A 14,594-nucleotide genomic window follows, 5' to 3' on the forward strand; every position below is an offset into this window, starting at 1 on the left:
CCCCCGCCGCACTTCCGGAAGGGGCACCTCTTTCATTGTTGGTCAGTGAGAGGAGCATAGTTCCCATTGAAATACTGGTCAGTTTGTTGATTTAAATTTACTTGTTCTTTATTTTAAATATTGTATTTGTTTCCGTTTTGTTTTTTTACTTTAAAATAAGATATGTGCAGTGTGCATAGGGATTTGTTCATAGTTTTTTTTATAGTCCGGCCCTCCAACAGTCTGAGGGACAGTGAACTGGCCCCCTGTGTAAAAAGTTTGGGGACCCCTGCTCTAGAGCATAGGTAACAGTCAAGTCTTTTAAAAAGGTTTAAGTTTACTACCTTTGTTTTAAATACTAATTCATTTCATTATAAATGAATATATTTTAATGCTTAATAATGGCTGTGTTTAATAACTACCCTACAAAATTCCTAAATATTACACAACTGGCCCTGTCCACCTCACCACTAACCTATTTCTATTTCTAGGCCCTGCGCCGGCCCTACCTTCAATACTCCTGGAAATAGGCTTCTAGCAGCTTGACAAGAACATGGTTCTATGAGAATAAGGACAGATCTGAAGGAAACAGACTGCCACCTGATTCTTCTGATCTTCTACCTTGAGGATATGCTCACACTATAAAAAAAAAATAGGTTTGGCTACAAAAATAAATGTACTGAAAAATATTTTGGTACCACTTAAAGGAAATGTTAGATAAGAAGCTACTGTGATAAAATAAGCCTAGAGCTTTAGCAGCAGTGGGAATATAAAGGAATCACTGCTTAAGGATGTAATTGGGAATTAATCCTAATTACGCTCTCTCTGGAGCAACCAATCAAAATCTAGAAAGGAATTCAATATAACAGTGAGCTTATCACTAACTTTTTAATAAATTTCCATTTTAATGGTTTATTTATTTAGTGTATGGCTAGTAAAACTTTTTGGGCTGTCAGCATTAAAAATATTTTTACATATATCAAGCTTAGTTAAGTACTGCTCTTACTCTTAGGCATATGCCACAGAGTTTTCATCAGTTGAAACCATCTGGCATCAGAGTAACCAATTCTTCATTTTCTGACTACCACTTCCCATCCCCCCAGGTCTCCAGGGATCATATTCCACAACGAATGAAGTTCAAATTCAGAGACGTTGCATACCCTGCCATCCTGTGTTTCCCCCCGGTAGGGTACCTAACTCCCTTCCAATATCTTCTTTTGATACCAACCCTGTGATTGATGTGTTTGTCTTCTAAACATCAGAACCCTTCATTTCCTTGCAATACTAACCTCCTGCCAAACCAATCCAGCAAACCAAAACTAAGTCAATACATTTCCCTACACGTAGGTCTCTCTGTTGCTGGAGACAAATGACCTGAGAAGATTCAAACCTAGACAAATTCATGGTCTCCCACCCAGAAATGCCAACCATTTCCCCCCACTCCCCAAAAATTCTCAGAGAACCACTTCTTAGGGTCTCGGTCCAGTCTGACCTCCACGCTCCTACCAACACCAGTACAGTGGATCAAACCACAAGTTAATGAGTCACTTAGTCTGTAATTTGGGAACTAAGTCAGAGTATTTAAACATATCCATTAAGTTATCATAACTAGAAAATATATTTTTAATAAAAGAGAGAAGAGGATGAGTCAAAGCAGCAGCAGCTGCTATGAAGCAAAAAGTAAAAGTGAATTACCTCAATTCTTTATTTCCCAACTTCTGGTTCCATTTACTTGAAGCCTAATCATTCTTGCATTGGTTTTTTTTTAAAGATATTCTTATTTATATTTTGCCCTTTCCTCACTCCTCCACTAACTCCCCCCAAAATGCCACATTGCTTCTGGTTTCCTTGCCTGATTTATACCTCCACTAAACCTAAATGCCAGCTCCCTAAATTTTCACTTTTAAGAACATTACTCTTAGAGTAAGATATACAGGTTTGAGACTCAGAAAACAAGGTCAGGGATCAGGATGTGAATTTGGGAGTTGGGCATACATATGGTATTTTAATCTAAGAGAGTGAATAAGATAGTCTAAGACAAAGAGGGTAGAATGAGAAGGTAGTCCAACCCCAAACTTCCAGGTGTAGTAGAGGAGGATGAGACGAAGAAGACTGAGGAGGCAGGAGAAAGTCTAAAAGTGTTATGTTAATCAAGAGAAGAATGTGTCAGGAAAAGATAAATCAAATATTGATGAGAGTTTAAATAAGAGAAGTAATGAGGTATTCCTTTTTGCATTAAGCTAGAGACAACTTGATATGAGAAGAAAACAAGGGCAAAGGATATCCTTGTGATGGTGAATGTAGTAATGATGGCCCTAGAACCTAAGCTGGATCAGAAGGCGAGTAAAGGCAAGAAGTACATAACAGCAGAAGCTTGAGAGGGCAATGGAATAATACTGAGAATGAGTACTGACTCAAATTGCTTATCATATAGCAAATAACTAACAAACAAGATTTAATTTCTCTCCCCAGATAGCTCAGTGAAATATCAAACAAGGCAAAATTATCTTCGCTTTAAAATTTTAATCACTTTGACTCACCTCTCCTCCTTGGAAGGAACAAGAAGAGGACAGAGAAGGCATCATAGGTGGAGGACAGAGCACTGTAATGGGGAGGAAATGATAGTTGAATTTGTCTCTAACTGACTGTACGTGGACAATCTTATGTATCATGACGAGGAGTTTGAAGTTTCTTATGAATGAGATGAAAGTGATAAATTCTGAGGAGAAGAGGGACACAGTAAGAAACTTCTAGTACCTGTGTAAATCCTTCAGGGTAGAAGAAAGAGAGGAAGACAAGAAGCAGAAGACCATTTTAAAAATCTGCAAACATAGATGAGAAAAGAAATTGCAAAAGCCTATAGTATGAAAATGGCATGAAGAACGAAGATCATATAAGAGACACAGAGAGGTAGAATGCACTATCAACTGGATTAGATACAGAAAAAATTAAGTCAAGGATGCTTCTGTAGGTTGTTTTCCTATTTTTGTTGAGGTACAATTGACAAAAAATGAACTGTACATACTTAAAATGTACATTTTGATAAATTCTGATACTCATGAAACTAGAATTGTAATCAAAACTATGAATATATTCCTCAACCCCAAAAGTTTCTTTTTATCTCTTTGTCATCTCTCCCTCTACTTACTCATCATTCCTTATCCCTGCTCACCAGGCATCCACCTACCTACTTCCAACTACTATACATTACTTTGCATTTCCTACAATTTTATATAAATAGAATCAGTCTGTCTTCTTTCATTTTGCATAATTATTTTGTCAATCACTCATATTGCTGTATGTACCAATAATTCATTCCTTTTTATTCCAGAGTAATATTTCATTATATAGAGACCACTATTTATTTCTTCATTCATCTTTTGTTGATCAACTATTTTGGGTTGAACAACCATGTATAACTTTTTGTATGGATATAGGCTTTCTTTTCTCTTGGATAAACACCAAGGAGTGGAATGGCTAGATCATGTAGTGGGTGTTTATTTAACTTAAGAAACTGACAAATTGCTTTCCAAATTGGTGGTTGCATCTTACATTCCTCCACATCTTCTCCATTCTAATAAGTGTGTAGCAATACCTCATTGTAGTTGTTTATCTTTATTTTTTTATTCATTTTTAGAGAGGAGAGACAGACAGAGAGAGAAGTGGGAGAAGCAGGAAGCATCAACTCCTATTTGTGCCTTGACCGGGCAAGCCCAGGGTTTCGAACTGCCAACCTCAGCGTTCCAGGTTGAGGCTTTATCCACTGCGCCACCACAGGTCTATCCTCATTGTAGTTGTAATTTGCATTCTCTAATGACTACTGATGTTGAGCATCTCTTTATGTGTTTCTTTGCTACATATCTTTTTTTTGCCAAAGCGTCAATTCCAATTTTGCCTATTTTTAAAGTGAGTTCTATTTTCTTATTGAATTTTGACAAGTCTTTATATGTTATGGATATAACCACTGCAAGTATTCTTTCCCCAGGTTCTGGTTTGTCTTTTTATTTTCTTATTAGTAATGTCTTCAAAGAGCAGATGTTTTATAAAATTCAATTTATTATTTTATGAATTGTTCTATTGATGTTGCATCTAAGAAATCTGTGCCTAACCCAAAATCACAAATGTTTTCTCCTATGTTTTCTTCTAGATGCTTTAGATTTTGGGTATATGATCCACTTTTGAGTTAACTTTTGCAGATGGTACCAGAAATAAAGTTTTTTTGAAGGCATATGGATATCCAATTGTTCCCATACCATTTGTAAAATGAACCACGTTTTACCACTGAATTCACTGAATCTCTGCTGAAAACTCTCTTCTGTTCCACTTTTCTGTTTTTCCTCTAATACCACATTCTCTTGATATTGTAGCTTCATAGTAATTCTTTCATTAGTGTAGTTCTCCAACTTTGTTCTTTTTCCGATATTTTAGTAGTTTTATCCTAGGCCCTTTGTAGTTCCTTATGAATTGTTTAATATTCTTATCAATTTCTACAAAAGAAGCTTGCTGAGATTATGACTGGGATCAATTTAGAAAAGAAATGACACCTTGGCAATATAAAGATGTCTATCCCTTACACAGGGTGTGTCTCTCCATTTATTGGGTACTCTTTGACTTTTCTCAGAAATGTTTTATAGCTTTCAGTACACAGATCTTTCATATCATGTTTCTGATATAACACTAAATATCTCATATTTTGATGCAATTATAAATAGGTTTTATTATATTTTCTGAAATTAATGTTGCTAATCTATAGACTACATTTAAAGAAAGTAACAAGGTTCTCACAATTATCCCAAGTATTTACATTTTAAATATATATTGGGAACTTTAAATATTAAATGACTTTCTTTTTTCTCCCTTATTTATGAAAAATTATACTAACATTTTTTGAAACCAAGTTTGTAGGTAGTTATTTCATTTGTAAGTTTCTATCATTTGTACATTTCACTTCAAAATTTTAAAAAAGGAGTTTAGAAAATTTTAGCATAGAAAAGGCTTATAAAAACTGATGAGGTTAAGAACTATTTCTCTGAGACATTTAGCCAGTGATTTTCATGAACCTAAATGTTAAGCATCATTTGGTAGGACATACTCTGATGTTATTAATTAACAAAAAGCTATCAAGGAACAAATTTATTTCTAAACATCAAAGCAGCTGCTAATGGCATTAATAAGAAAATTAAAAACAAAAGCAAGAAATACAAAAAAGAAAAAGAAAATTTACATATTTTTGTGATCCAAGAGAGGAAGATTCAAAATTGGAACTCATCAACCTTGTATTCTGGTCCTAGCTATACCATTCTTTGTGAATCAGAAGTATTTATCTAAATTCATTTGTCTCTAGAATTCTGTAACTTTAAAATGACAGTTTAGGCCCAGATGATCCACTATTATCTCCTCCACTATAGAAATCCATGATTCACAAAAATATACAAGTAAAAGCCAAAACTGGTTCATTAAAATACTTCTATGACCTTTCTTTACCCAGAATTCCTAGGTTTCTAAGCTCTGATACCAAACAGCAGAACAGCAATGGACTAGTTGTTTAACACCTCTCAATGTCTGCTTTAGTTTCCTCATCAGTAAAACAGAGATAATAATGTTACCTTTCTCAGAGCTGTGAAAATTAAAGGTTAAAACACTTAGAACAGCACACATAAAAAGCACTCAAGAGGTGTTGCAAATTACTTCTATGTGTAGTATATATACTTCCTCTTCCTTTGAAATTATGTAACATTACAGATGAAAAATTACAGTATGCAATTTCCCATTATGAACTAGAAAGGAAATATTATGCTGTATTTAATTTTGAAATAGATTCCATAATAATGGAAATAATAAAAAGATTCCATAATACAGATGATGGGTTTTACATAAATAACTAGGCAAACTGCCATCTTCCATTAAACTTCTACAATGGACAAGATTCCCAAACATCTTCCACTTTGCATAAAGAATACTTTTCTGAAAATACCATAAGTTATTTTGAACCACATTAAACTTCTGAGGTAAGAAAATGTTTATTTTCCAAGAATTGTTTCTCTGATACTTGTGCACAAAACACATAACAATCTGTGGTAACCATGAAAAATAAAATAGCTGATTTTTGATCACCTTGTGCAGAGCAAGAGAATGTCAGCTGTACAAAATTCTATCGATCTCTAAATGGTGTTGTATCCATTAGATTTATATCCCAGGTGTGTTTTAAGGAAGACTTTCTGGGGGAAGAGAGAACATTTGCTAAACTGTGTTTAATTTATTGTTTTATCTGTGCACAGGATAAACAATGGAAACTAGATCAGTGGTTCTCATATATTTTTTAAAAGACTTTATTTATTCATTTTAGAGAGGAGAGAGAGAGATAGAGAGACAGAGAGAGAGAGAGAGAGAGAAGGGAAGAACAGGAAGCATCAACTCCCATATGTGCCTTGACCAGGCAAGCCCAGGGTTTTGAACCAGCAACCTCAGTGTTCCAGGTCGATGCTTTATCCACTGTGCCACCACAGGTCAGGCTGGTTCTCATATTTTGCTCTTAGTAATCTGAGAGACTTGATAAAGTTCACATTCCTGACTCCTCCTCCCAAGATTCTGATTGCAATATCTATAGCTTTCTCAGTTTCTTCTGATGCTCGTGGCTCCCAGATAAAACCCGGAGAGCATGCATTAAACAAGCAGTAATCCTCAAGGACACTAGCAGGTTACATCTACGATACTTTTAACCTAAGAAAAAAGGGCTTTCCAGACACCTCACCTCACATATCCAACAAAAGTCCACAGACACGCACCAAAGGCTGATGCCATTTTGTTTTTGAAAAATTTAAAAAGCAAAGAGTTTTGTGTTGTTTTTTTGCTAAGGTACATTATATGATGAAACACCTCAAAAAACAAAAGATCCAATACTCTTTAGGAGGCAAAAAAATAAAGAACAGATTTCAGAATTTCAAATTACTATAGTTAATATAATTTAACACTTCCTACTCTCAGGAGTTTAAGAAAAGCAACAGAGTCACAGTATAATTTAAACATGCAGATGAACTAATCCTTCTGTTCCCATAGCTAAATTATGGTAGGCTAAAGCAATACATAGACTAGAACTTGGCAAATGCTGATCTATCTATATCTAAAGCACAGAATAAGCACCGTTCCTAAAATCATGACCTGAGGAGGACCCAGAGCACAGTCACACATATAAAAATACAGTCTCAGCATTCCCACCACCACTGAGACAGAATTTAGGGGATTAGGTCCTGGAACTTTATATTTAACATGTTTCCATGGTGATTCTTAAATACACTGAAGTTTTGAGAATCTGTTTAAGGGAGAATAGAATTATTGGTAATAATAGAATGAAGGTAGCAGTATAGCATCCTTACTATATCAGCAAATGCTTTCCCGTGGACTGACTTTATTTGCAAATTAAGACAGCCATGCAATACATTATTAGAATGTCTAAAATTAAAACAAACAACCAAACAAAAAGACAACTGAGAACTATCAAACACTAGTGAGAATACAGAGTGGCATCATTGCTGGTAGGAATACAAAATGGTACAACCACTTTGAAAGACAATTTGGTGTCTTACAAAACCAAACAAAGGCTTCCCATAGGATCCTGTAATCACACTCCTTGGTATTTACCCAAAGAAGATGAAAACTTATATTCACATGAAAAACTGCACATGGACGTTTACATTTATAGCAGTGTTACTCCTAATTGCCAAATACTGGAAGAAATCAAGATGTGTTTTAATAAGTAAATGGAAAAATGAACTCTGGCACATTTGTAACAATAAATAATGGACTGATTAAAAAAGGGACTATCGAACCATGAAAAGATATGAAGGAACCTTAAATGCATATTGCTAAATTCAAAAATGTTACATACTGTAGGATTCCAACTATATGATGTTTTAGAAAAGGCAAAACTATGCACAGAGTAAATGGCCAGTTGTTTTTGGGGTTGGAGGAGAGAGGGACAACTGAGGAGAGCACAGAGGATGTTCAGGACAGTGAAACTGCTCTGTGTGAAGCTGCAAAGGTAGGCACTTCCTGTGCATTTGTTAAAACCCACAGCACTATATACACCAAAAAGAGTACATTTTAATTTTTATTTATTTATTCATTTTACAGAGGAGAGGGAGAGACAGAGAGAGAGAGAGAGAAAGGAGAGATAGAGAGAGAGAGGGGGGGAGGAGCTGGAAGCATCAACTCCCATATGTGCCTTGACCAGGCAAGCCCAGGGTTTCGAACTGGCGACCTCAGCATTTCCAGGTCGACGCTTTATCCACTGCACCACCACAGGTCAGGCTCCACAAAGAGTAAATTTTAATGGAAATAATGGACTACAGTTACTAGTAATGTATGAATATTACTTTATTAATTGTAACAAAAAGCAAGCCCCCAAATTTCTTCCATCATTTTGGAATAGGATGTTGTTGGGAAACAGCTGTGTCAGGCTTGCTTGCCTGCACTCTGCAGGATTAGTGCACGAGCTCGTGGCAGTGCCGCGTGTATAGTCTATGAAAGGCTCCGGGTGCTTTGACTCAGGGCAGATTGTGGATGGTGGATTGTCTGCCCAACACTGCGAGGGGCTGTTTTGCTGTTATTTTGCCTGCTGCCATGAGAAGCAGTTTCCCCTGCTTGTCTACTGTTGCAAGACTCTGTTAAACAGGAATGGCCCAACGCTTTCTGGATCTGCAGTTCCTCTACCGTCTACCTGAATCCAATGTGAACCTGCCTGGCCTTGGCCACTGGCATTACAGATGTGAAACTGACACTTTTTATCCTTGTGATTCGGGGCCAGGGGCTTCTCAGACTACTCTTCTAGAAACAGTGCTGACTGTGTGCTGTAGGTAAACTCAGAGAATTGGTGGTAGTTGATAAACATGAGCATTTTACCAATTCTATTCAATGAATTATAAAGCAAAATGTTAATAATAGGAGAAACTGTATGTGTGTGTGGGGAGGGATATTATATAAAACTCTGTGTACTATCTATTCTGGAAATGTGTACTAAAATATAAGGTCTATTATTTATTTCTTAAAATAATAATAAAATAAAACAAAGTCACAGCACAGCAACTGTACACCATGAGTTCCCAGCAATATAAAGAAAAGGCTTCCACAGTGACAGCAGACAAGAAAGGAGACAATAAGCAAACATGACCAAGACAAAAAGTGGAGTCCATGTAAAATGTCCAAACATATCAAGCTGAGCAGCCCTGCAGGTGGAATCAGGGGGGGCCTGCACATGACACCATGCCTGCCTCCGGGAGCCTCCAGCCGTGGGCAGAGCATCACGCCTCAGAGCTGGCCTCTGTTCTGGGCAGCAGCACCCCACATCCTTGTTCCTGTTCACTCTCTCTCAAGTGGTCTCCTCTAAATGGTCTTGATCCCCAGAAACACCACTGGCCAAGCCACCTCCAGGCCAGTTCAAGCCCTCGTGTCCTCCTACACTCTTTGGTAAGACAAGTTTCCTGCCTCTGTTCTTCCTCCTTCATGGTGACATAGCCCAGTTTACAGAGTCCATTTGTGTGACCACAGCCAGTCAAGCTGGCTAATCAGTCCCATGGCTATTCCATGTCTGGCCAGTCTGCCTGGGTCATGTGGATAACCTCTCCTCAGAAGATATATATAAGACTTCATTCCAAAGTCACCTCCCCCAGGCATCCCTCCTAGACCTTACAGGGAACTTTCTGGGTTCCAAATCTCTCACTGGTTTGAGAGACCCCGAGGAGAGCACTGAGGCCTGCTTGTCCCTTTGTCCTGTCTCAGGGCACAATGCCCAATGCCCACAGGGCATTTGGCCATGAATGAAATAAAGGCCTGATACCAGCCTGTGAGCTCAAGGGGCACCTTCTCAGATGCTACCTGGCCTCCTCAGAGCCTGAGGACAGCAGAGGGCAGAGCACTCACAGAGCAGACATTCCCAGGAGTCCTTTCTGTCGAGGCCCTTGGGCTCTCAGAAGTCATAGCCAATGCCCCTAACCTCTGCCCGCCCTTAGCCAAGGGCCAGCCTGGTTCAGGTGGGGTCCTGCTGCTTATCAAGTTGTGTGAGAGCATCCGTGAATGGCCTTCAAGTTAGCCCTAGAGGTGGCCCCAACCACCTACCCATCCAGGACTGATGGTTGCCAGTATCTCAAAATGTATTTGGAGATAGGGCCTTTAAAGAAGCAATTAGGGTTAAATGAAGTCATACAGGTATGCCTATTCTAATTTGACTGGTGTCCTTATCAGAAGAAATTAGGACACAGGGACAGAGATATTGAGAATGTGTACACATAGAGAAAACTATGTGAGGACACAGCAAAGAGGCAGCCTTCAGCAAGCCAAGCAGACAGGGTTCCGAAGAAACCAACCAACACCTTGATCTTGGGACTTCCAGCCTCCAGAAAGCTGAGAAATTAAATTGCTGTTGTTTGAGTCATCTACTTTGTAGTATGTGGTTATAGCAGCCCTATAAAACTAATACATCACCTAATCGTCATGAGAAGGAATAGATGAACCTTAGAAACAGCAATACGCAATAACAGAAAAAAGTCTCACAAAAATGTAGATAAGTATTATTCATATTCTGAATGTGTATTACCCATCTACACCAGAATATATGCAATACTGGGAATTAAGACATAATTTACATAAGGGAAATTTTAAAATAAAAATATTACCCTTCTAAAAGGAATCACATAAAAAATTGTTCTTATATAGCCTAACCTGTCTTGGCACGGTGGATAAAGCGTCGAATTGGAATGCCGAGATTGCCGGTTCGAAGCCCCGGGCTTGTGCAGTCAAGGCACACACAAGAAGCAACTATGAGTTGATGCTTCCCACTCTTTCCCCCCTTCTCTCTCTATCTCACTCCTCTCTCTAAAGTCAATAAATAAAATCTTTTAAAAAATATTTTTATGTAAAGAACAAATTTCTCTAATACATGTCACATGTTAAGTTCAAACTATACAATAGTCTTTGATGTAATACATCCACTATGATCTACTAGTAACCTAAACCAGTGGGATTCCAGCAGAGTTATCTGCACACACACAGCGGAGACCCCTCTGGGAAGTTGCAGGAAGCCTGAAACAGGTCACCAGCCTTGTTCCATGGACACAAGGCCCAGGGTGCCCAATTATACTAACTAGGGTAGCTCCATTGTTACATTTTCTCACACTGAGGCTTGATGCAAGTTCTGTTGGATTAAAAATTCCACTTTTTTTTCATTATGAATACCAATGGACTAAGCCATTATTCTAGTTATTTCAAACTTAAAACTCAGGATTTGAAAGAGATCTGATCTATAAGTATCATATGCAGCAGGTTCTGGCATATCAGCGTTTCATTCAACATTTCACTTCATTATAAAGTGATGCTGCAGGAACATAACTCTGTTGTATCATTAGCTTGTGGTAAAACCAGCTTTGTTTACACATTGTGTTGCCTAAAGTCACAGAACCTACTGACCATGTGGAGTGAGCACTTACTGTATGTGGACCAAACTATGATTATCTCCCTTTCTCAACAGAATATTTGAAGAGAAGCAGGCATATGCTTACTAGTTAAAAATACCTAAAAAGGGTAAACTCTATCACAAAAAGCCTGAAGAGGAGTTTTTCCCCAGAGATAATGTATTAAGAAACCTAACACTTGGTAACAGCAGTTTCCACCAGTAAACCTGAACTCTCTGCAGTTCACAGTTCCTTAATCTTTATAACATTCCTTGTTGGCTGCAAAGAGATGATGTTTCTTTCTAAAGGGTAGGTAACTAGGTGGAGAAAGTTAATGACATGAGAGTCGATGTACAAATCATGCTTAATGCTCTTCAGTGATGGATGTGACTGAGCAGCCTTGATTTGAGTCCCTACTTCATTACTTACTGATTTGGCATCTTGGCTGTTTACTAACTCTCTCGAAACTGATTCCTCTCTATAAAAGGGGGATAACAACTACCATGAAGTTTTGTGAAGATTAAAGGAAACGTGCATAAAGAGCCTTGCAATATTTTGCACATAACTGACTCTTTAATCCATGCCCTCCCATTCACACATTCCTGCATTAAACCATAACGAGGTGCATTTGCAAAATTAGGAACAGAAAGAAAGAGTGAATTGTGTGGATTCTTTCCTTAAAGTACTAGATTCCTTTTTTAAATGAAGTTTTGACAGTGACATTTAAGACCTGTTCTTGACTTTATGGGTACCCCACCAACCCAAATAACAGGCATATTCTAACATGATCTAAACAGATATGACTGCTTTGCCAAGACAAATCAGGATGAAATAACAGCATGTGTATATGAAAAACCTTTTTCATTAAACTCTTGAAGTTTAAAAAAACTGTATTATTTTGCCTGACCAGGTAGTGGTGGTATAGTGGATAGATCACTGACCTGGGATGCTGAGGACCCAGGTTCAAAACCTAAGGTTGCTAGCACTCAGGTAGCTTGAGCACAGGCTTACTGGCTTGAGCACACAGTCACCGGCTCAAGCACGGGATCATAAACATGATCCCATGGTCACTGGCTTGAGCCCAAAGGTTGCTGGCTTGAGAAAGAAATCACTGGCTCGGCTGGAGCCCCACCCAACTGGTCAAGAAGCAATCAATGAACAACTAAAGTGCTGCAAGCTGATATTTCTCATATCTCTCTCTTTCTGTCAGTCTGTCTCTGTCTCTCACTCTCTCTCTAAAAATAAATAAATAAAAATAAAAATACTGTATTTATTTTAAATAGTTCGTTTAGGCAATAAACTAGTATGTGTGACTCTAACTAAAAGAGTTAGGAATATAAATCGATACCTAACACACCATCAATATTTAATCCATGTTTGATACATGAAAGAAGAAAAAATTTGTTAATATTTTCACAATCATAGAATTGAAATTTTAAGAACTACAATGATAAGTGGACATCTCTAATTAAGAAGAAACTAAAGACCAAAGAAAGCAAGTGACTTGTCTCAAGAAAGGTAACAATACCTACATCCAAGTGTAACTATCATTTTAAAGCCAAATATATTTCTTTGATCATCTTTGAGATCCTAAAGTTTTTATCTCATTTCCCTGAACATGGAGAACTGGCCCCTTAATGGCAAAAAAGATCATCTCAGTCTTCTATTTACTCTTATATTTAATCAAAGGTACCAATTATTCATAACAAGTAAGAAATCAAAGCACAGATAAAGAAGCATCCTAATTATACAAACAATATGTAATATGGATATAATTTTCTTGGTATTAATCATTAAATTAAGCTACTATAGGTATTTTTATAACAGATAAAGAGATACATAAATTAAACTTGTAAAATAAAAAAAATTATTTAAATTTAAAAAACATTTATTGAGTGAAAAATATGCATCAGGCTTGATCTAAGTACTTTACATGTTTTATCCTCACACACTTAATCTTTATAATAATCTTAAAAGGTAAAGTCCAACAATCCCCACTTTACAAATAAAAAAACTGAGGCACACAGAAGTTAGATAACTTGCTGAAGATCACACAGGATTAAAACCCAGGAAATCTGGCACCAGAGCCCATGCTCTTAACCGCTGTATGATTTATTTTTTATACAACACAGTTTATAAAAGCCTAATAATTCATTTTTATTTAATATGTAGTTAAAGCTCAATACTTAAAATTGTTATTGATATTTTCAACTATTCAACATAAGTGTTTTATTTATGCAGCATTTCAGGAGTGTTTTTATAAATAAACCACAAAAAATCACAGGCTATATATTAAGAATTCGATCTTAGGGCATTTTTAGATGCTCTTCTGGTGATAGTTTTGAAAGATTAAAGAACGCCTATCTATATACTATGGAAATTGGCACCACTGAATCCAATGATGTCATTATCATGTCTAAAAATATTTAGCCACATAGAAAAAGAAATGAGACTGCCTCAGTTTCTGTTGTTCTGCACTTGATACACTGTTTACATGAAGTTATAAATGTATTTTAAATTTAAAAACTGATAAAAACTTACTTAATTCTAGAGAGAAACTACATGTGAATCATGATTTAAAACTAATATGAAAAGCCACACCAAGTCAAAGAAATTGTGAGGCCTGTGATTCTGCTCACACTTTGGCTAGATCACCATTTAGAAGAGAGAGAGGAGTTAAAAATAACCACTATCGTAACTAGAAGAGAAAATCCAAGTCTTACATCAGCTACATTTTAATATCACTGCAGACAGAATTTCTGATGATAAAATCTATTGTCAGTACATGCTATAAACCAAAATATTACAGAAGAATCAAGAAAAACTGTTCTTTGAACTTTTCCATACTCAATTCTCCATGGCCTACCTGAAATCCATGCTTGCCTCTCCACCAGGTGCTTAACACTTTGGGGGGCATGTCAATAACAGAAACAATGTCACCCACCTAGGAGAAAAAAGTTTAAGTGAAATGTTTTTAGTCAAAATCGAAAACAATTGTTACATCTAGAATTTAATCTGAACTGTAACAAAAAGGTAAAGTACTATCTTATTCTCTAATTGTTTCTGAAAAAACATAACACTTCTTTCTGTGAAGAATATAATAATGAACTATGTGTTAAGGACAGAGATACAAAAGGTAAAGCAGCACAAAAAGACTGTGATCCAGTTACCATG

General features: G+C 36.9%; 1 protein-coding gene across 2 annotated transcripts in view; it reads right to left on the minus strand.

The window, feature by feature from the left end:
- ARHGAP32 (Rho GTPase activating protein 32) overlaps nucleotides 1–14,594 on the minus strand; it is a 249,891-nt gene that overhangs the window by 85,148 nt on the left and 150,149 nt on the right. For both annotated transcript variants that reach the window (XM_066365224.1, XM_066365222.1), the window contains one exon: nucleotides 14,287–14,364. In XM_066365224.1, coding sequence (XP_066221321.1) covers nucleotides 14,287–14,364 — 78 coding nt within the window. The remainder of the gene's footprint in view (nucleotides 1–14,286; nucleotides 14,365–14,594) is intronic.

This window comes from Saccopteryx leptura, chromosome 2, assembly GCF_036850995.1.
Source record: "Saccopteryx leptura isolate mSacLep1 chromosome 2, mSacLep1_pri_phased_curated, whole genome shotgun sequence".
Lineage (NCBI taxonomy): Eukaryota > Metazoa > Chordata > Mammalia > Chiroptera > Emballonuridae > Saccopteryx > Saccopteryx leptura.